This window comes from Oncorhynchus keta, chromosome 13 (genome assembly GCF_023373465.1).
Source record: "Oncorhynchus keta strain PuntledgeMale-10-30-2019 chromosome 13, Oket_V2, whole genome shotgun sequence".
NCBI lineage: Eukaryota > Metazoa > Chordata > Actinopteri > Salmoniformes > Salmonidae > Oncorhynchus > Oncorhynchus keta.
The window spans coordinates 47706208-47727796 of record NC_068433.1 but is presented as its reverse complement, the minus strand read 5'-3'; the positions used below and the strand labels follow the sequence as shown (position 1 = coordinate 47727796).

At 45.2% G+C, this 21589-nt stretch overlaps 1 protein-coding gene across 4 annotated transcripts in view; it reads left to right on the top strand.

The window, feature by feature from the left end:
• Positions 1 to 21589, top strand: part of LOC118392582 (protein mono-ADP-ribosyltransferase PARP12-like) — a 22383-nt gene extending 794 nt beyond the window's left edge. Inside the window, exons 1-12 of one of the 4 annotated variants that reach the window (XM_052460388.1) lie at positions 617 to 1002; positions 1463 to 1598; positions 8576 to 8879; positions 10430 to 10480; positions 10758 to 10884; positions 11192 to 11357; positions 11465 to 11585; positions 17914 to 18010; positions 18146 to 18221; positions 18327 to 18457; positions 19050 to 19201; positions 19308 to 21589. In XM_052460388.1, the coding sequence (XP_052316348.1) occupies positions 728 to 1002; positions 1463 to 1598; positions 8576 to 8879; positions 10430 to 10480; positions 10758 to 10884; positions 11192 to 11357; positions 11465 to 11585; positions 17914 to 18010; positions 18146 to 18221; positions 18327 to 18457; positions 19050 to 19201; positions 19308 to 21280 (3609 nt within the window). In that variant the 5' untranslated portion in view covers positions 617 to 727 and the 3' untranslated portion in view covers positions 21281 to 21589. Of the gene's footprint in view, positions 1 to 616; positions 1003 to 1181; positions 1343 to 1462; positions 1599 to 8575; positions 8880 to 10429; positions 10481 to 10757; positions 10885 to 11191; positions 11358 to 11464; positions 11586 to 17913; positions 18011 to 18145; positions 18222 to 18326; positions 18458 to 19049; positions 19202 to 19307 lie in introns of those variants that run through there. The other 3 variants (XM_052460389.1, XM_052460390.1, XM_052460391.1) reach the window with 3 other exon arrangements.

Genomic DNA, 21589 nt, shown 5'->3' with positions numbered 1-21589 from the left:
TTAAGGCCTATGGAGATAAAGGCCAAAACAGCCATATAATTATCCATATATCCATATAATGGATGTGTATATGACACGCATCCTGTAATACACATCCTTTAAACAATCAGTTGTGTGTGTGTGAATTACACCCATGACACGCGGGGGGGGTCTCCATTTACAAACTCTGTGGTACTGTATTTACTGTCTTTGCTTTGGCCTTTTCCATACATTTCGTTTTTCTTTCATCACAACTGAGGAGGAAGGGTGTAGCCACAGCAACATTGCCAGACTTCAGGGAACGCTTGCCAAACAGACCACGCCGAGGTTAGGGATTTAAGAAGTCAATGAGAGAAGTGAAAAATGATTCCTGAGTTGTTCATTTTCTCGAAATCTAAAGATACAACCTAGATCCGAACCAATGTCTTAAGTAGTTGAACATGTTATTAATCTAACCTCGTTAAATTGACAAACTGACACGTTTTAATTTTCGTCAAAAACGACTTTATATTAAAGAAATGCCTTTGATTTGACTGCCGCACCTGCGCAGTTTGGCACGAGTGGCCGTGACGTCATTCTACGCATGCGCTTTCCTAGCCACGTCGTCATGACATCGCCCAGTGCGATCAGGGAGTTCTATTGGAGAAGCAGTTTTGGCCTATCTTCATACTGTACTGTCTTTGTTGTAGCGGTAGCCTGTGGTCCACTGTCCTAAACCAGGAACAACAGTCGCGCAAGTTATTGCGAGATGGCTCAGCAATTGTTATTAAAATTAATTTGCGATCATCAGGGAACATTGGACTATGCACATCTGGCAGATGTTGGGGTTGGAGCAGATATTATCTGCGCTCTTGATAAACTTGTTGAAAACGATTTATTTTCTATAGCGCTGTGCAATGGAAACAAACGCATTATTGCGAAAACGAAAGTTAGACGCTGCAAAGCGCAGCAATGTGATGGCTGCAATGATTTACACTTATGTAAATTTTATCTATTTGGGGACTGCAAGAATAGTAGGGGAAGGTAAGCATAAAATGTGTTTTATATGACGTGCGCTAAATAGGATGCGTTTTATACAGGCATTCCAATTCGAAATTTATTTCCGATAATCTGATATTTTTTAGAGTTTCTGTGATTTTTTTCAGTGGACCAATTTTTTTATTTTTTATATCAGAATTGGACTGCCTTGTCGAAACGCAGCGATAGGCCTAGAGAAGTAAAGTAAGACAGATTGTTTTGCGTGGCCCGGTTAAAACTCTGCTCTTCCGGGGCACCAGGCCATGCAAAACGAACACGCCCATTTTTTGACTGTGTACATGTATCATTGCAACGGGTTATTATTATTACTATTTTTACATTTGAGGTATTTCAGCCCAAAACATGAAACTGCAACATTGTTGAAAAATTCTATGGGGTTTAGAAGTTTCATTAATTCAGCAAACTGCATTGTGCTTTGTATTTTTCTTGATACTTTTACTCCCAGACGGACATGCCGCTTTGGCCATGACCTTCACTCCGAACACAACTCCATAATTTTGAGAGAGCATAAACTTGAGACGCTGAGTAGACAGGAACTCCGGCAGCTATTATTACAGAATGACAACTCTCTCCTTCCACCGGTAAGAGCCAACCGTTTACCTCTAACTGCTTGTGTGTGTGTGTGTGTGTGTGTGTGTGTGTGTGTGTGTGTGTGTGTGTGTGTGTGTGTGTGTGTGTGTGTGTGTGTGTGTGTGTGTGTGTGTGTGTGCAGGGCCAGCTCCAGACATAAGCAAGGGGGTGGGGGAGTGGTGTCTCAACTTGTTGTTGAGCGTTAGAATAGTGTAATACACAACGGTGCAAGTTCGAAATGTGTTTGTGTGTCAGCAATTTATCTCTTATTAGGTCATTCACTGACAGTCACTCAATTAGTCATGTCAGCTAACCTTTTTTAGATTGGTCAATTAGTCTATCCAGCTATCTAAACTTATAGTAATCATGGCCAAATAACGACTAGGCATGCAGGGCACATGCCCAGGGCCACTGACCTCCAGAGGGCCCCTGTTGATTTTGTTAGTCACTCTCACTCAGACATCATTAACATGGCAAAATGTGTGAAGTGGGGGGGCTGCAATGTGTGTGTGTGTGTGTCTGTGAATGATGAAGAGGTACTGTCTGCACATATTAAAAGCCATTTGAATTCAATCACTTTTTGACAGCATCCCTTTTTATGTAAATAAAACTTTCCACATATTTGCCCATGGAAGAATTGGTCAGAAAGTGATCTTTTGGACTTGAAAAGTAGGCTACCTGTGCATGTTTGTCCACTCCAAAGTAATTCCAGCGTTAAAACTGCATGTATACTCGTGCCATTTGTTGCATCTTTACTATCATTCAATTGAAGACTTAGTTTTTATCAAAGATTCCTGTAATTAGTATTACGCGATTAAAATGAATAATCATGTAACTAATTAACTAGGAAGTCGGGGCATCAAGGAAAGTATTCAGATTACAAAGTTATAATTTCCCAATATAACCTTTCAGATATTTTCATATCTGATCAATAGTCTGATTCATGATTGATTTATTTTACCTCACGTTAGTCTCATTCCAAACGTCGTAAATTGTTGGTTATCTACACGAATCCAGTCTTCACTATGAGTCATCCATACATTTACATTTACATTTAAGTCATTTAGCAGACGCTCTTATCCAGAGCGACTTACAAATTGGTGCATTCACCTTATGACATCCAGTGGAACAGCCACTTTACAATAGTGCATCTAAATCTTTTAAGGGGGGGGTGAGAAGGATTACTTTATCCTATCCTAGGTATTCCTTAAAGAGGTGGGGTTTCAGGTGTCTCCGGAAGGTGGTTTTGACTGGGCTGAGCGGGAACTGTACTTCCTCAGTGGTAGGGAGGCGAGCAGGCCAGAGGTGGATGAACGCAGTGCCCTTGTTTGGGTGTAGGGCCTGATCAGAGCCTGGAGGTACTGAGGTGCCGTTCCCCTCACAGCTCCGTAGGCAAGCACCATGGTCTTGTAGCGGATGCGAGCTTCAACTGGAAGCCAGTGGAGAGAGCGGAGGAGCGGGGTGACGTGAGAGAACTTGGGAAGGTTGAACACCAGACGGGCTGCGGCGTTCTGGATGAGTTGTAGGGGTTTAATGGCACAGGCAGGGAGCCCAGCCAACAGCGAGTTGCAGTATCACGCCAAGGTTCTTAGCGCTCTGGGAGGAGGACACAATGGAGTTGTCAACCGTGATGGCGAGATCATGGAACGGGCAGTCCTTCCCCGGGAGGAAGAGCAGCTCCGTCTTGCCGAGGTTCAGCTTGAGGTGGTGATCCGTCATCCACACTGATATGTCTGCCAGACATGCAGAGATGCGATTCGCCACCTGGTCATCAGAAGGGGGAAAGGAGAAGATTAATTGTGTGTCGTCTGCATAGCAATGATAGGAGAAACCATGTGAGGTTATAACAGAGCCAAGTGACTTGGTGTATAGCGAGAATAGGAGAGGGCCTAGAACAGAGCCCTGGGGGACACCAGTGGTGAGAGCGCGTGGTGAGGAGACAGATTCTCGCCACGCCACCTGGTAGGAGCGACCTGTCAGGTAGGACGCAATCCAAGCGTGGGCCGCGCCGGAGATGCCCAACTCGGAGAGGGTGGAGAGGAGGATCTGATGGTTCACAGTATCGAAGGCAGCCGATAGGTCTAGAAGGATGAGAGCAGAGGAGAGAGAGTTAGCTTTAGCAGTGCGGAGCGCCTCCGTGATACAGAGAAGAGCAGTCTCAGTTGAATGACTAGTCTTGAAACCTGACTGATTTGGATCAAGAAGGTCATTCTGAGAGAGATAGCGGGAGAGCTGGCCAAGGACGACACGTTCAAGAGTTTTGGAGAGAAAAGAAAGAAGGGATACTGGTCTGTAGTTGATGACATCGGAGGGATCGAGTGTAGGTTTTTTCAGAAGGGGTGCAACTCTCGCTCTCTTGAAGACGGAAGGGACGTAGCCAGCGGTCAGGGATGAGTTGATGAGCGAGGTGAGGTAAGGGAGAAGGTCTCCGGAAATGGTCTGGAGAAGAGAGGAGGGGATAGGGTCAAGCGGGCAGGTTGTTGGGCGGCCGGCCGTCACAAGACGCGAGATTTCATCTGGAGAGAGAGGGGAGAAAGAGGTCACAGCATAGGGTAGGGCAGTGTGAGCAGAACCAGCGGTGTCGTTTGACTTAGCAAACGAGGATCGGATGTCGTCGACCTTCTTTTCAAAATGGTTGACGAAGTCATCTGCAGAGAGGGAGGAGGGGGGAGGAGGATTCAGGAGGGAGGAGAAGGTGGCAAAGAGCTTCCTAGGGTTAGAGGCAGATGCTTGGAATTTAGAATGGTAGAAAGTGGCTTTAGCAGCAGAGACAGAGGAGGAAAATGTAGAGAGGAGGGAGTGAAAGGATGCCAGGTCCGCAGGGAGGCGAGTTTTTTCTCCATTTCCGCTCGGCTGCCCGGAGCCCTGTTCTGTGAGCTCGCAATGAGTCGTCGAGCCACGGAGCGGGAGGGGAGGACCGAGCCGGCCTGGAGGATAGGGGACATAGAGAGTCAAAGGATGCAGAAAGGGAGGAGAGGAGGGTTGAGGAGGCAGAATCAGGAGATAGGTTGGAGAAAGTTTGAGCAGAGGGAAGAGATGATAGGATGGAAGAGGAGAGAGTAGCGGGGGAGAGAGAGCGAAGTTTGGGACGGCGCGATACCATCCAGTAGGGGCAGTGTGGGAAGTGTTGGATGAGAGCGAGAGGGAAAAGGATACAAGGTAGTGGTCGGAGACTTGGAGGGGAGTTGCAATGAGGTTAGTGGAAGAACAGCATCTAGTAAAGATGAGGTCAAGCGTATTGCCTGCCTTGTGAGTAGGGGGAAGGTGAGAGGGTGAGGTCAAAGAGGAGAGGAGTGGAAAGAAGGAGGCAGAGAGGAATGAGTCAAAGGTAGACGTGGGGAGGTTAAAGTCGCCCAGAACTGTGAGAGGTGAGCCGTCCTCAGGAAAGGAGCTTATCAAGGCATCAAGCTCATTGATGAACTCTCCAAGGGAACCTGGAGGGCGATAAATGATAAGGATGTTAAGCTTGAAAGGGCTGGTAACTGTGACGCTTCAGACAACCACGGTGAATGTGACTACAGTAAATTTTAGAAATGGTAAAACGTTTGATACAATTTTCACCTGACACGATCACTCTTAGTTCTTGCCTAATATGTTGGCATGCATAACTTTTTTTTTTTACAATTCCCATATTTTCAATAATGTGATAGTCGTTTTGCACTGATCCAAAAAGTATGTTTTAACTGTTTTGTATAATATTACCATTATATCTACGCATGACCAATTTGTGTCTTTATTAACAATGTCATATTCTGCTTGAAATAACATGTAGGTTAATGAAATAATCAAAAGAAAAATGTGATTTGATTATTAGCCTAATTGTAGGCATTATATCATGTGAATTAGGCCTTATGTGAAATCATTGTCAAAAGCGCAACAGGTACAGTTGCATGTAGGCCTAGATTATTTATGGGTTGATCATATAGAAATATCAAAACATTCTTTCAACTCCAAAGCAATTTCCTGTCTATGATGCCGGAACCACTTACTCGCTACCTTTTTCTATAATCAAGACACCTGCTGGTAACTCTTAAATGGTTAGGACAGCTCACAAGGTGTCCTAAATATCTGTCGACTAGGTGTGACTCTTACGACTAAAGAGGCTTCTTGCATAGCTTCTATTTTTACCCATAAGAGTAGGAGTAAAATATCTCTATGCTCAGCACTTATGCCCAATTGTCTACCCTGAGATGCTTTGTGGATACGGGCCCAGCTGTCAGATTCTCAAGGAACAGGTTGTTTCCCCTCATCGGTGAGATGCACGTAATCCCCAAGGTACTGCCCAGGGACACAGTGCTTTATGGCAGAATGGTGGATTGTGGGCATGCGCCTGTCACAGAGAAATGCAAACACCAGCTGGTTGACAGAGCACCGGGCCATCTCTTTGTGCTTGTTGCTGTTCTCCTCCCACTGGAATTTCCTACTCCTTTACTGTGTGATGTCAGAGTAGATCACCATTGTCCCGGGGAACAGTTGGATGGCAGCCTCCAAATCAGCTCACATCTGACGCACCTTTGTGTGTCCCAAGTCGTTTCCCAGGTGGATGACTATGATACATTCACGGTCGCACCTTGCCTTGGTGAGAGAGAATATTTCAGAACTTTTCCTTTGAGAACAGCTCATCCATATTTCACGCTCCTGTCGTCATCTAGCCAGATACATTGTGTAATCCCATTGTAAATATTTGCTCTGGCCAATTTGCTTTGAGCAATGATCAGTAGGATTATGAGCTGGGATCTTATCAATAAGTCAAAACGCACAACATTGTGAGGGTTCACAAGGATAGCATGTGTTAAGCTGTATTATAATGTTGCGTAATCATCTTCCGGTGTGAAACCATGGAAATGAAAAACAACTAGATTTGAAGTCAGAATAGGCATTGGTCTGAAGCCGAAAAAGAAAAGAAATTCACGAGTACCATAATGCTTATTCCACCAACGCTCTACCAAGGTTTTCCAGCACATAGCTTTGCCCTACTACAGTAGCTATGTTGGTATTGTAATTCAAACTGTGGTGGCTGGTTGCTTTGGATTCAAACCTTCTCAAATAGCCTAATTCATACTCTTCAGATGGATAATGGACTGCAATTACAATTATATATAACGGTATAGATATATACAGTACCAGTCAAAAGTTTGTAAACACCTACTCATTTCAGGGTTTTTCTTTATTTTTATTTTTTTCTACATTGAGGAATAATTGTGAAGACATCAACATCACAAAATAATACATATGTAATGTAGTAACCAAAAAAGTATGAAACAATGCAGAGATCATCCGTTCACCTACTCAACGTCTCACAAAGACACGGCGGTTGGAACTAAAAATGTCAAATTTGGACTCCTCAGAATAAAGGACAGATTTCCACCGTTGCTCGTGTTTTTTGTCCCAAGCAAGTCTCTTCTTCTTATTGGAGTCCTTTTAGTAGTGGTTTCTTTGTAGCAATTTGACCATGAAGGCCTGATTCACGCAGTCTCCTCTGAGCAGTTGATGTTGAGATGTGTCTGTTACTTGAACTCTGAAGGATTTATTTCGGCTGAAATCGGAAGTGCAGTTCATTTGTGGCAAACTTATCCTCTGCAGCAGAGGAAACTCTGTGTCTTCCATTTCTGTGGCGGTCCCCATGAGAGCCAGTTTCATCATAGCACTTGATGGTTTTTGCGACTGCACTTGAAGAAACTTGAAAAGTTCTTGAAATGTTCCGTATTGACTGACCTTCATGTCTTAAAGTAATGATGGACTGTCATTTCTCTTTGCTTATTTGAACTGTTCTTGCAATAATATGTACTTGGTCTTTTACCAAATAGGGATATCTTCTGTATACCACCCCTACCTTGTCACAACAACTGATTGGCTCAAACGCATTAAGAAGGAAAGAAATTCCACAAATTCACTTTTAACAAGGAACACTTGTTAATTGAAATGCATTCCAGGTGATTACTACATGAAGCTGGTTGAGAGAATGCCAAGAGTGTGCAAAGTTGTCATCGAGGCAATGGGTGGCTACTTTGAAGAATCTAAAATATATTTTGATTTGTTTAACACTTTTTTGGTTACTACATGATTCCACATGTGTTATTTCATAGTTTTGATTTCTTCACGATTATTCTACAATGTAGAAAAGAGTAAAAAATAAAGATAACCCCTTGAATAAGTAGGTGTCCAAACTTTTGACTAGTACTGTATATCATTTGTCTATGTATTTTTAGATAAGCCTATTGTAAATGTGTATTGTTGCATCAACATCTTTACTATAAACATAAATACAAGTACAATCAGAACTTTAGGCTACATATTATTTTGCACGAGGTAATGAACTGTCCATTGATCAGCCCAGCAATTGATCAAACAGGACCATGTTTGAAACACAAGTGCTTCTGCGCTGATGTCAATATTACGCAGGGAAGCTAACCGTTACTGAAATGAGGAATGCAGATAGGATGTATCTATCTGAGATACTGTGTCCAACACACCACCACCTGTTGGGCACATACAGACCAAAAAAGGATGTTCTTTTTTTCAATGACGTGTATTGTTAAAATAAAGGTTTAAGGAAATACAGGCAGACAACACATTACAAGACAAAACAGCTCAATCAAGCCTGATCGTCTGGTAAGTATAAAAGCAAAGCTTGCTGTAATTATTTTTTTTTCAAGCATGAAAAGGTACCGTAATGGTATGATGTCCTACTATGGTGTGAAGAATCCAATGTTTTACCTTGTATGCGGTACAAATCACATTATTTTGGAAGCACCCCCTCTAAGAGTCTGAATTAGGCTGTGTTATTCTCACTTAAAATAGTTTTTAATCTCTTGTATGTTTTGGCATTAAACTTCAAAAAGTGTAGCACTTGGAAGGGAAGGTTTTGTCAAAAAGGGATTGAATTCAAATGGATTTACCCAATAGCTCTGTGTGTTCATCTCATGCTTTCTTGCACATAGAGTATGGTAAACAAGTATTTTAAAAGCCTTGTCTCTCACTCTTTCAGGTGTGCTACTCTTATAACAAAGGCACCGGGCAATATGGCAACTGCCCTGATCAGGAGGGGTGCAGGAGACTTCACGTGTGTGACAGGTACATCAGAGGAACCTGTTCCTCGGGAGCCAACTGCAACAGGTGTCATGACTTCTTCGAGCCACACCCACGGAGGACCCTGCAGCAGAGGGGAGTGCCAAACGATCTAATGGCATCCATGTTGTCCACCTACCAGAACATCCAGGCCATGAAAAGTGAAGGTGCCGGCGGTGCTGCTTCCATCAACAGGCCCCAGAGCTGTCCTCAGAGAAATACAGGTAGACAGCTGCAGGAGCAAACAACAGGGTTGTGTTCAGTGGGGAATAATGTTTCAGAACAGTCGCTATAGTTACCTGCAAAAGTATTTCTCTATGGACTTGCTTGCCAGCCAGGGTTGGGGTCAATTCCATTTAAATTCCAGACCAGTTGTCACGCCCTGACGTTGGAGATCCTTTTCATGTCTCTATTTTGGTTTGGTCATGGCGCAAGTTAGGGTGGGCATTTCTATGTGTTGTGTTTATGATTTTCTATCTCTGTTCTGGCAGGGTATGGTTCTCAATCAGGGACAGCTGTCTGTCGTTGTCTCTGATTGGGAACCATACGTAGGTACCCTTTTTCCCACCTGTGTTTGTGGGAAGTTGACTTTCATTATGGCACTTAGCCTCAAGCTTCAGGGTTTTGTTTTGTCGTGTGTATCGTTTTGTTCGGCGTCTTTTCTTAATTAAAGAACATGTACGCTCACCACGCTGCACCTTGGTCCGCTCCTTTCATCAGCCATGACACCAGTCAATTCAATAAGTACACTGATATTCCAATTCTCTTCAATGCTTTTCAATAACCAGGTTTCCATCCAACCTTTTTATGCGAGTAAAGTACATGTTGCATGAAAATGAAAATTTCTTGGTAAACTTTCCAAATGTCGACAAAAAAATACGCTAGATATCGTGTGTTTTTTTTTTTGGGGGGTCGATAAAAGCGATTATGCAAGAAATGGCTGTGGAAATACTCATTCTCAAATATTGATGTAATAACAATAATATTTAAGTAAACTTGGAGTCACAGGGTGACATGTTGTGTGGTACAACTGGAGAAAGCATACAGTTTATTAGGCTACAGGTGAAATAAGTTATGAACTTCACAGGGGGGTGAAAGTGCACGGTGACACACTTGATGCTCCTTTCCAATAAACATCAAGGGTCTTATTCTGGTGACATGATCATCAATGCTTGGCTGCCATTTGACAAATAAAAATGATCTTGCTCTTTTGTCTATAATGTTTTACATTTATTTCACCTTTAGTTAACCAGGTCGGCCAGTTGAAAACAAGTTCTCATTTACAACTGCAACCTGGCCAAGATAAAGCAAAGCAGTACAACAAAAAAACAACAGAGTTAAACGTGGGATAAACAAAAGTACAGTCAATAACACAATAGAAAAATCTAGATACAGTGTGTGCAAATGGGTGTTCATGTAAGCTATACCTGCACTGTATCTGCGAGCTGGTGGCTAGAGCGCACGTGTCAATAAGAGTGGGTACATTCGCTATATAACGCAAAAACAATTATTCGGTACTTGGGAATTTAACCGCAAAAGTTATTTTTATGTGCGCTATGTCATCATGCACAGCCTTTTAATTTGATGGAAGCAGATCTCTGGTAGGAAAATGTGCATATAGTTTGGATGGAAACCTAGCTAGTGAGGAAAAGGTGGAATTGGAATTGGGTTTACTTTCTGAATTGACTGGAATTGAGATGGTATTGACCTCAACCTTGTTACCAACTTTGATTTCATGTAACTAAATGTTTGTTTATTTGTTCTTTATTTACAGTGAGGAATGAGATCTGCCTGTTCTTTGTCAAGGGGGACTGCAAACAAGGAGGTACATTTAACGAGGGAGATATTGTGTGTGGTGGCAGAGTGTCTGGAGGATAGCGTTCCCATGTTTGCTTTGACAGAACACCTTGCCTGATTTTTACTCAGGTAGAAGCTATGGCACCCGGCCGGATATGAGTTTATCTACAACTTTCAAGGTTGTCAGTAGAGACACAATACAAACCCTGTGAAACCACAATTTAGGGACAAATCAGGCTGTTACCCAGGTGCAACAGTGATACTCAGCAACATATCACATCTCACTAAAAATGTATGACTTTCAGAGAAATGCTGGAGAGTCCACTTCAAAATGCCCTACAAGTGGGAAGTGAACGATGGACAGACTTGGTCAGCTCTGCCAGCAAACGAAGAAATCGAGAGAGACTTCTGTGACCCTTCTAAGATACACAGGTACAGTATGTTATGACATACTTAAAGATAGACTCAGCGACTTCCTCAACAACTAAGGGAGTTGGAGCGCAAGACTCAACTTCCCCGCTGTTTTGGTACCACGCTGTAACAGCGAAGCGAACACGTGCACATGCTCAGATATAGTACTGTGTGTGACTGTCTTGCATCTCAATATCTGCGGTGCTGCTTGTGGCAATATCATTTTGCTGAGTCTACCTTTAACTAGAAAAACCGTCAAACTGTGAATAAGGTACAATATAGCCATTTGTGTTTTTTGTTACCATTTACATTTGTCATGCCTTCACAGTGAGGGATCTGAGCGTGTGCGTTTCGACTCCATGAGCCACGGGTTACAGGAAGTTCGCCGTCTCTCCACAGTTTCCTCTGTGACCCAGCCCACATATGTACTCACCACAGAGTGGGTGTGGTTCTGGGAAGACGAGTACGGCAAATGGGTCCAGTACGCATCCATCGTAAGTGGTGTGAAACACTCAAAACAGGCTGATGTGTTACGAGGACAATAATAGATATAGTAAACTGTTGTTCCCCTTGAATTTGAGTTTTTTCCTATAAATCACAGAAAGAGATGCACAGATTGTCGTCCATCACCAGTGAAGACCTCGAGAAAAGGTTCCAGGAGGATCAAAGTGCTGTGGTGAAGTTCACCGCAGGCCAGCAGTCTTATGAGCTGAGTTTCAGAGGTAACACATTTCAAACTCTTGAAAAACAGCTCTCATGTGCAACTTTCTGTTATAATAATACATTTTAGTTAAAGCGCTTAGCACAAGTTACAGTTAGTCTGAAAGGCAACTCTTATACACTACCAGTCAAAAGTTTTAGAACACCTATTCATTCAAGGGTTTTTCTTTATTTTTTTTACTATTTTCTACATTGTAGAATAATAGTGATGACATCAAAACAATGAAATCACATATATGGAATCATGTACTAACCAAAAAAAGTGTTAAATAAATCAAAATATATTTTATATTTGAGATTCTTCAAATAGCCATCCTTTGCCTTGATGACACCTTTCCACACTCTTGGCATTCTATCAACCAGCTTCAGCTGCAATGCGTTTCCAACCGTCTTGAAGGAGTTCCCATATATGCTGAGCACTTGTTGGCTGCTTTTCCTTCACTCTGAGGTACAACTCATCCCAAACCATCTCAATTTGGTTGAGGTCGGGGGATTGTGGAGGCCAGGTCATCTGATGCAGCACTCCATCACTCTTTCTTCGTAAAATAGCTGAAGCTGGTCCCATTAAGCCCAAACCAGATGGGATGGCGTATCGCTGCAGAATGTTGTTCGCCATGCAGGTTAAGTGTGCCTTGAATTCTAAATAAATCACAGACAGTGTCACCAGCAAAGCACCTCCACACCATAACACCTCCTCCTCCCCACACCATAACACCTCCTCCTCCATGCTTTACAGTGGGAAATACACATGCAGAAATCATCCGTTCACCCATTCTTTGTCTCACAAACCAACGACGGTTCGAACCAAATTGGTCTGGAGTCCAATTTGGACTCCAGACCACAGATTTCCACTGGTCAAATGTCCATTGCTCATGTTTCTTGGCCCAAGCAAGTCTCTTCTTATTATTGGTTACCTTTAGTAGTGGTTTCTTTGTTACAATTTGACCATGAAGGCCTGATTCACATATTCTCCTCTGAACAATTGATGCTGAGATGTCTGTTACTTGAACTCTGTGAAGCATTTATTTGGGCTGCAATTTCTGAGGCTGGTAACTAATGAACTTATCCTCTGCAGCAGAGGCGACTCTGGGTCTTCCATTTCTGTGGTGGTCCTCATGAGAGCCAGTTTCATCATAACGCTTGATGGTTTTTGCGACTGCACTTGAAGAAACTTTAAAAGTTCTTGAAATGTTCCGTATTGACTGACCTTCATGTCTTAAAGTAATAATGGACTGTTGTTTCTCTTTGCTTATTTGAGCTGTTCTTGCCATAGTATGGACTTGGTCTTTTACCAAACAGGGCTATTTTCTGTATACCACCACTACCTTGTCACAACACAACTGATTGGCTCAAATGCATTAAGTTGGAAAGAATTTGCACACATTAACCTTTAAGAAGGCACACCTGTTAATTCAAATGCATTCCATGTGACTACCTCATGAAGCTGGTTGAGAGAATGCCAAGAGTGTGCAAAAGCTGTCATCAAGACAAAGGGTGGCGATTTGACATATTTAGATTTTTAAAACTTTTTTGGTTACTACATGATTACATATGTGTTATTTCATAGTTTTGATGTGTTCACTATTATTCTACAACGTAGAAAAAAGTTTTAAAAAATAAAGCAAAACCCTTGAATGAGTAGGTACATTTACATTTAAGTCATTTAGCAGCCGCTCTTATCCAGAGCGACTTACAAATTGGTGCATTCACCTTATGACATCCAGTGGAACAGCCACTTTACAATAGTGCATCTAAATCTTTTAAGGGGGTGGGGGGTGAGAAGGATTACTTTATCCTATCCTAGGTATTGCTTAAAGAGGTGGGGTTTCAGGTGTCTCCGGAAGGTGGTGATTGACTCCGCTGTCCTGGCGTCGTGAGGGAGTTTGTTCCACCATTGGGGGGCCAGAGCAGCGAACAGTTTTGACTGGGCTGAGCGGGAACTGTACTTCCTCAGTGGTAGGGAGGCGAGCAGGCCAGAGGTGGATGAACGCAGTGCCCTTGTTTGGGTGTAGGGCCTGATCAGAGCCTGGAGGTACTGAGGTGCCGTTCCCCTCACAGCTCCGTGAGGGTGACGTGAGAGAACTTGGGAAGGTTGAACACCAGACGGGCTGCGGCGTTCTGGATGAGTTGTAGGGGTTTAATGGCACAGGCAGGGAGCCCAGCCAACAGCGAGTTGCAGTAATCCAGACGGGAGATGACAGGTGCCTGGATTAGGACCTGCGCCGCTTCCTGTGTGAGGCAGGGTCGTACTCTGCGGATGTTGTAGAGCATGAACCTACAGGAACGGGCCACCGCCTTGATGTTAGTTGAGAACGACAGGGTGTTGTCCAGGATCACGCCAAGGTTCTTAGCGCTCTGGGAGGAGGACACAATGGAGTTGTCAACCGTGATGGCGAGATCGTGGAACGGGCAGTCCTTCCCCGGGAGGAAGAGCAGCTCCGTCTTGCTGAGGTTCAGCTTGAGGTGGTGATCCGTCATCCACACTGATATGTCTGCCAGACATGCAGAGATGCGATTCGCCACCTGGTCATCAGAAGGGGGAAAGGAGAAGATTAATTGTGTGTCGTCTGCATAGCAATGATAGGAGAGACCATGTGAGGTTATGACAGATCCAAGTGACTTGGTGTATAGCGAGAATAGGAGAGGGCCTAGAACAGAGCCCTGGGGGACACCAGTGGTGAGAGCGCGTGGTGAGGAGACAGATTCTCGCCACGCCACCTGGTAGGAGCGACCTGTCAGGTAGGACGCAATCCAAGCGTGGGCCGCGCCGGAGATGCCCAACTCGGAGAGGGTGGAGAGGGGGATCTGATGGTTCACAGTATCGAAGGCAGCCGATAGGTCTAGAAGGATGAGAGCAGAGGAGAGAGAGTTAGCTTTAGCAGTGCAGAGCGCCTCCGTGATACAGAGAAGAGCAGTCTCAGTTGAATGACTAGTCTTGAAACCTGACTGATTTGGATCAAGAAGGTCATTCTGGGAGATAGCGGGAGAGCTGGCCAAGGACGGCACGTTCAAGAGTTTTGGAGAGAAAAGAAAGAAGGGATACTGGTCTGTAGTTGTTGACATCGGAGGGATCGAGTGTAGGTTTTTTTCAGAAGGGGTGCAACTCTCGCTCTCTTGAGGACGGAAGGGACGTAGCCAGCGGTCAGGGATGAGTTGATGAGCGAGGTGAGGTAAGGGAGAAGGTCTCCGGAAATGGTCTGGAGAAGAGAGGAGGGGATAGGGTCAAGCGGGCAGGTTGTTGGGCGGCCGGCCGTCACAAGACGCGAGATTTCATCTGGAGAGAAAGAGGTCAGAGCACAGGGTAGGGCAGTGTGAGCAGAACCAGCGGTGTCGTTTGACTTAGCAAACGAGGATCGGATGTCGTCGACCTTCTTTTCAAAATGGTTGACGAAGTCATCTGCAGAGAGGGAGGAGGGAGGGGAGGAGGATTCAGGAGGGGAGGAGAAGGTGGCAAAGAGCTTCCTAGGGTTAGAGGCAGATGCTTGGAATTTAGAGTGGTAGAAAGTGGCTTTAGCAGCAGAGACAGAGGAGGAAAATGTAGAGAGGAGGGAGTGAAAGGATGCCAGGTCCGCAGGGAGGCGAGTTTTCCTCCATTTCCGCTCGGCTGCCCGGAGCCCTGTTCTGTGAGCTCGCAATGAGTCGTCGAGCCACGGAGCGGGAGGGGAGGACCGAGCCGGCCTGGAGGATAGGGGACATAGAGAGTCAAAGGATGCAGAAAGGGAGGAGAGGAGGGTTGAGGAGGCAGAATCAGGAGATAGGTTGGAGAAGGTTTGAGCAGAGGGAAGAGATGATAGGATGGAAGAGGAGAGAGTAGCGGGGAGAGAGAGCGAAGGTTGGGACGGCGCGATACCATCCGAGTAGGGGCAGTGTGGGAAGTGTTGGATGAGAGCGAGAGGGAAAAGGATACAAGGTAGTGGTCGGAGACTTGGAGGGGAGTTGCAATGAGGTTAGTGGAAGAACAGCATCTAGTAAAGATGAGGTCGAGCGTATTGCCTGCCTTGTGAGTAGGGGGGGAAGGTGAGAGGGTGAGGTCAAAAGAGGAGAGGAGTGGAAAGAAGGAGGCAGAGAGGAATGAGTCAAAGGTAGACGTGGGGAGGTTAAAGTCGCCCAGAACTGTGAGAGGTGAGCCGTCCTCAGGAAAGGAGCTTATCAAGGCATCAAGCTCATTGATGAACTCTCCGAGGGGACCTGGAGGGCGATAAATGATAAGGATGTTAAGCTTGAAAGGGCTGGTAACTGTGACAGCATGAAATTCAAAGGAGGCGATAGACAGATGGGTAAGGGGAGAAAGAGAGAATGACCACTTGGGAGAGATGAGGATCCCGGTGCCACCACCCCGCTGACCAGAAGCTCTCGGGGTGTGCGAGAACACGTGGGCGGACGAAGAGAGAGCAGTAGGAGTAGCAGTGTTATCTGTGGTGATCCATGTTTCTGTCAGTGCCAAGAAGTCGAGGGACTGGAGGGAGGCATAGGCTGAGATGAACTCTGCAGTTCCAGAGGCTACCGGAGACCTGGAACTCCACGTGGGTCGTGCGCGCTGGGACCACCAGATTAGGGTGGCCGCGGCCACGCGGTGTGGAGCGTTTGTATGGTCTGTGCAGAGAGGAGAGAACAGGGATAGACAGACACATAGTTGACAGGCTACAGAAGAGGCTACGCTAATGCAAGGAGATTGGAATGACAAGTGGACTACACGTCTCGAATGTTCAGAAAGTTAAGCTTACGTAGCAAGAATCTTATTGACTAAAATGATTAAAATGATACAGTACTGCTGAAGTATGCTAGCTGGCAGTGGCTGCGTTGCTGGCAGTGGCTGCGTTGTTGACACTACACTAATCAAGTCGTTCTGTTGAGTGTAATAGTTTCTACAGTGCTGCTATTCGGGGGCTAGCTGGCTAGCTAGCAGTGTTGATTACGTTACGTTGCGTTAAAAGAACGACAATAGCTGGCTAGCTAACCTAGAAAATCGCTCTAGACTACACAATTATCTTTGATACACAGACGGCTATGTAGCTAGCTATGTAGCTAGCTACGATCAAACAAATCAAACCGTTGTGCTGTAATGAAATGAAATGAAAATGTGATACTACCTGTGGAGCGAAGCGGAATGCGACCGGGTTGTTGAGTGTGGAAGTTCTATTCAGTAGACGTTGGCTAGCTAGCAGTGTCTCCTACGTTAAGGACGACAAATAGCTGGCTAGCTAACCTCGGTAAATTAAGATAATCACTCCAAGACTACATTTACATTTAAGTCATTTAGCAGACGCTCTTATCCAGAGCGACTTACAAATTGGTGCATTCACCTTATGACATCTAGTGGAACAGCCACTTTACAATAGTGCATCTAAATCTTTTAAGGGGGGGGTGAGAAGGATTACTTTATCCTATCCTAGGTATTCCTTAAAGAGGTGGGGTTTCAGGTGTCTCCGGAAGGTGGTGATTGACTCCGCTGTCCTGGCGTCGTGAGGGAGTTTGTTCCACCATTGGGGAGCCAGAGCAGCGAACCGTTTTGACTGGGCTGAGCGGGAACTGTACTTCCTCAGTGGTAGGGAGGCGAGCAGGCCAGAGGTGGATGAACGCAGTGCCCTTGTTTGGGTGTAAGACTACACGCTCTAAACTACACAATTATCTTGGATACGAAGACAGCTATGTAGCTAGCTAACACTACACTAATCAAGTCGTTCAGTTGAGTGTAATAGTTTCTACAGTGCTGCTATTCGGTAGACGGTGGACGTTTGCTAGCTGGCTAGCTGCTGGGCAGATAGCAGTGTAGACTACGTTAGGACGACGAAATACGAAGTTGCAATAGAAGTGCTGACTGTTTCACTTTGTTGTCCTCTTTCTTTTCCTTTTTCTTCTGTCCTTATTTTGTCTTCCTTTCTTCTGTTAACTAGTTGTTGTTATTCTTTGTAAGCTAGCTAGCTTCTTCCAGGAGAGTCCCTAGCAACTGCTTAGCAACAAGTAAACAATTCTGCTAGCAATTCAGCTAGCTAAGATAACTGTACAATTTTATGAAAAATAGTTACTTTTCAAAAGCCTGTCTTTTTTGGTTTGTTCCTTGTTTTGTCTTCTATTGAGTCTTCTATTGAGTCTTGCAGTTTTCTCTTGATTTTTTTTCGATGTACTTCACTCTAAAAAAACATTTAAATCTCAATATATACAGGAGCTCATTTTTCAGCAGCTGCTCAATTAGGTGTTCTAAAACTTTTGACCGGTAGTGTACGCCCCTCAAATTCTATTACTAAAATGGGCAGCAGGTAGCCTAGATGTTAGAGATGTTGAACAGGAACTGTAAGGATGCTGGTTCAAATAGTTATCTTGTAATTACAGACATGACACAAAAAAACAAAGCATATGGTACTGTAAGGATGGTCAGACGACGTCCAGTCTTTGTTTCAACTGTGGACGCACAAGCTGCAAGGAGCAGGTAATTTATGAATGGAATTGGACTGAGAATGGGTCTATGTTCTGAATCGAACCATTTCTATATGTACCTAATAGATTACTTATAATCATAACTTTTTTCTTGTATATGAAGGTTATTTCTCATATGTCATTTCAGGAGAAATGGACCACGCAATTTCAGAGCTGTTCCTGGATCTTGGGACAAGTCTGCGATACCTGACATTGGATACAAGGTCACTTGTTTACATGTGATTCTCCGGCTTTGGAATTGCAGGGAAGTTTAGCATTAACATTGCCCTGTCAGCTGTGACAACCATTTTGTTTTTCCCCTCCTGCAGACAGTCACTCTTCTGAATTCTGACAGGGACTATCAAAAGGTCCAGGGACTTTTCAACAACACCATGAGGGGCTTCCAAATCACCAGCATCGAGAGGGTCCAAAACAGGGACCTCTGGGAAGTCTTCCAGTGGTATGTTTACATCAACTCTCACACACAATCCCAGCGTGTTACTTCCAAAATGCTATGTAAACCCTGGCTTGAATGTGATTATGGGGAAGTAGTGTTAGGAATTGAAAACCTGGTCAGGGTGTGTAGAAATGCGAGATACAACATATAAGGTGACCATCTCCTATATTTAAAGGTTTATTAGACAAAAAGAGACATATGCATAGGAGAAGACAGACATGTTCATGTAAGAGGTCTAGAGCAAATCTCACCCCCTCCCCTCTGACGAGAGGGCTGACCTAAACACTCTCGCCTATCTCTGTTCACTGCCAAAGCATTAAATCAAGGTGGAGACCTTGGGGTTGAATAGACTATACATTTGAAACATATTAATCGCTTAAAGACGCCCATAAACGATTTTGTGTCTCAGGGGCCCAGATACCAGTTACTGAGAGCTGCTTTAAGGTGACCTCTGGCCTTACAGAGGGTACCTAGAGGCCAAATTTCAATAGGGAATAACCATCTGAAAGTATCAATCTCAACAGCAGCTAATGGTGATTTCATACAGTAACAGCAGCTAATGGTCAATTCTTAATGGTCATTTATTCTTTCTCAGGAAGAGAGATTTAATGAAGAAAAACAATGGAGGTCAAAACAGCAAGGAGCTACATCTCTTCCACGGAACGGACCCAAAACACGTAGAGGCCATTTGCAGAGATAACTTCGACTGGAGGCTGTGTGGAACCAACGGAACTGTGTACGGCGAAGGTACCTCATGTTAACCATCTGTCAGAAGTGTAGTCAGATTTTAGAAGCAGTCATTATCTCACTATAGTCTGTCATTTTGTTTTACTGATGATCTTCTCTGTTTTAGGGAGTTACTTTGCCAGGGATGCCAAGTACTCACACAGCTACACCAGCCACTCAGGAGTGAGGTCCATGTTTGCTTGTCAGGTGCTTGTTGGCGACTACACACGGGGGAACTCGGGGCTCCGTCGCCCCCCTCCAAAAGGCGAGGGAAGCCCCACTCTCTATGACAGCTGTGTGGACAATGTCCTGAACCCATCCATATATGTGGTGTTTGAAAGGCACCAGGTTTACCCAGAGTTCCTCATCAAATATGATGATAGCGTCATGCAGTGGTCCACATCGGCTCCGGCTCCAGCTCCAGCTCCACCCAAAACTGTCTCTATCCAATCCACTTCGTTAACCCCAAAATCCAACCGGATTCAAGCCACAGCTGCTGCTATCCCATCGAAGAGAGTTCCATCCACTTTGAATCCATCTAAAACTGCAGCCACCACTTCCTCAAATCCAACCCATTCTCGTCCCACTTCACGTTTTTTCCATCAGTCGCTCCCAAAACCTGCCCAAGCCCCATTGATATTCATTCAATCTCCAGTCCTCATAAAGCCAGCCACAAGTTCTCAATTAGTGGATATCACCCGAGGCCCAGATTTCACTTCCTCATTTGCAAACCTCTCTCACACACTCACTACCCCAGCCAGTACACCCTCTCGTACACTCACTACCCCACCCAGTACACCCTCTCGTACACTCACTACCCCAGCCAGTACACCCTCTCGTACACTCACTACCCCAGCCAGTACACCCTCTCGTACGCCCACTACCCCAGCCAGTACACCCTCTCGTACGCCCACTACCCCAGCCAGTACACCCTCTCGTACGCTCACTACCCCTGCCAGTACACCCTCTCGTACACTCACTACCCCAGCCAGTACACCCTCTCGTACACTCACTACCCCAGCCAGTACACCCTCTCGTACGCTCCCTGCACCAGCCAGTACCCTCTCTTATACGCTCCCTGCACCAGCCAGTACCCTCTTTTATACACTCCCTGCACCAGCCAGTACCCTCTCTTATACACTCCCTGCCCCAGCCAGTACCCTCTCTTATACACTCCCTGCCCCAGCCAGTACCCTCTCTTATACGCTCCCTGCCCCAGCCAGTACACCCTTTCCTACACTCACTACCCCAGCCAGTACCCTCTCTTATACACTCCCTACCCCAGCCAGTACCCTCTCTTATACACATCCTACCCCAGCCAGTACCCTCTCTCCTACACTCACTACCCCAGCCAGTACCCTCTCTCCTACACTCACTACCCCAGCCAGTACCCTCTCTCCTACACTCACTACTCCAGCCAGTACAGCCTCTCGAAGACTGGCTCCCCAACCTCCCACCCCCTCTGCTACACTCACGCCCTCACCCAGTGCCCCCTCTCCTACACACACTACCCCAGCCAGTACCCCCTCTTATACACACACTACCCCAGCCAGTACCCCCTCTTATACACTCACTACCCCAGCCAGTACCCCCTCTTATACACTCACTACCCCAGCCAGTACCCCCTCTTATACACTCACTACCCCAGCCAGTACCCCCTCTTATACACTCACTGCCCCAGCCAGTACAGCCTCTCGTAGACTCGCTCCCCAACCCCCCACCCTCTCTCCTACACTCACTCCCCCAGCCAGTACCCCCTCTCGCACACTTTCCCCTTTAACTGGCACCCTATCTTGGGCTCACACCCGCTCAACAACCACTACTCGCACTCTCTCTGACAGTAGTTCTTCTTACCCACTATCCCCTTCATCCTCACTGAGCACACATTATCACACACTTTCTCACTCATCCTACTCCCCCACTTACACACAAACTCCCTCACGCACTTCCCCCTCCACGTCAAGCAATCCTTCTAGCACACTCTCCCCCTCAGATAGGTTGCTAGGTGCCTTCACTAGATCTCCTCCTGAATCACTGTACAGTGTTCCAACAGCTCATAGGAGGGACACCAAAGAAAAAAACAAGTGCCTTCTACAATAACTTGCCTTTGTCAGGGTGGAGCAGTAAGTTAATAGAAGGTTTTGATGGCGAACTTCACATTTTCTTAAACAGAACATTTATTGAAATGATATACTATATATGTTTTATAGCTGTGTATCTTTACCTTGTAGGGGCTTAATAATAGTAAAGCTGTTCACAACTAAGCAGACGTTGGTAATTTTGCACAAATATGAATTTGATGAGCATGTTTCCTTTACTCAGGTCTGCTGACACAGTCCATACTGTGTCAGCAGTGAAACAGGTTTGATTTCTCTGTTTTTAAACTGAATAAACTCAGAAAATAATTGA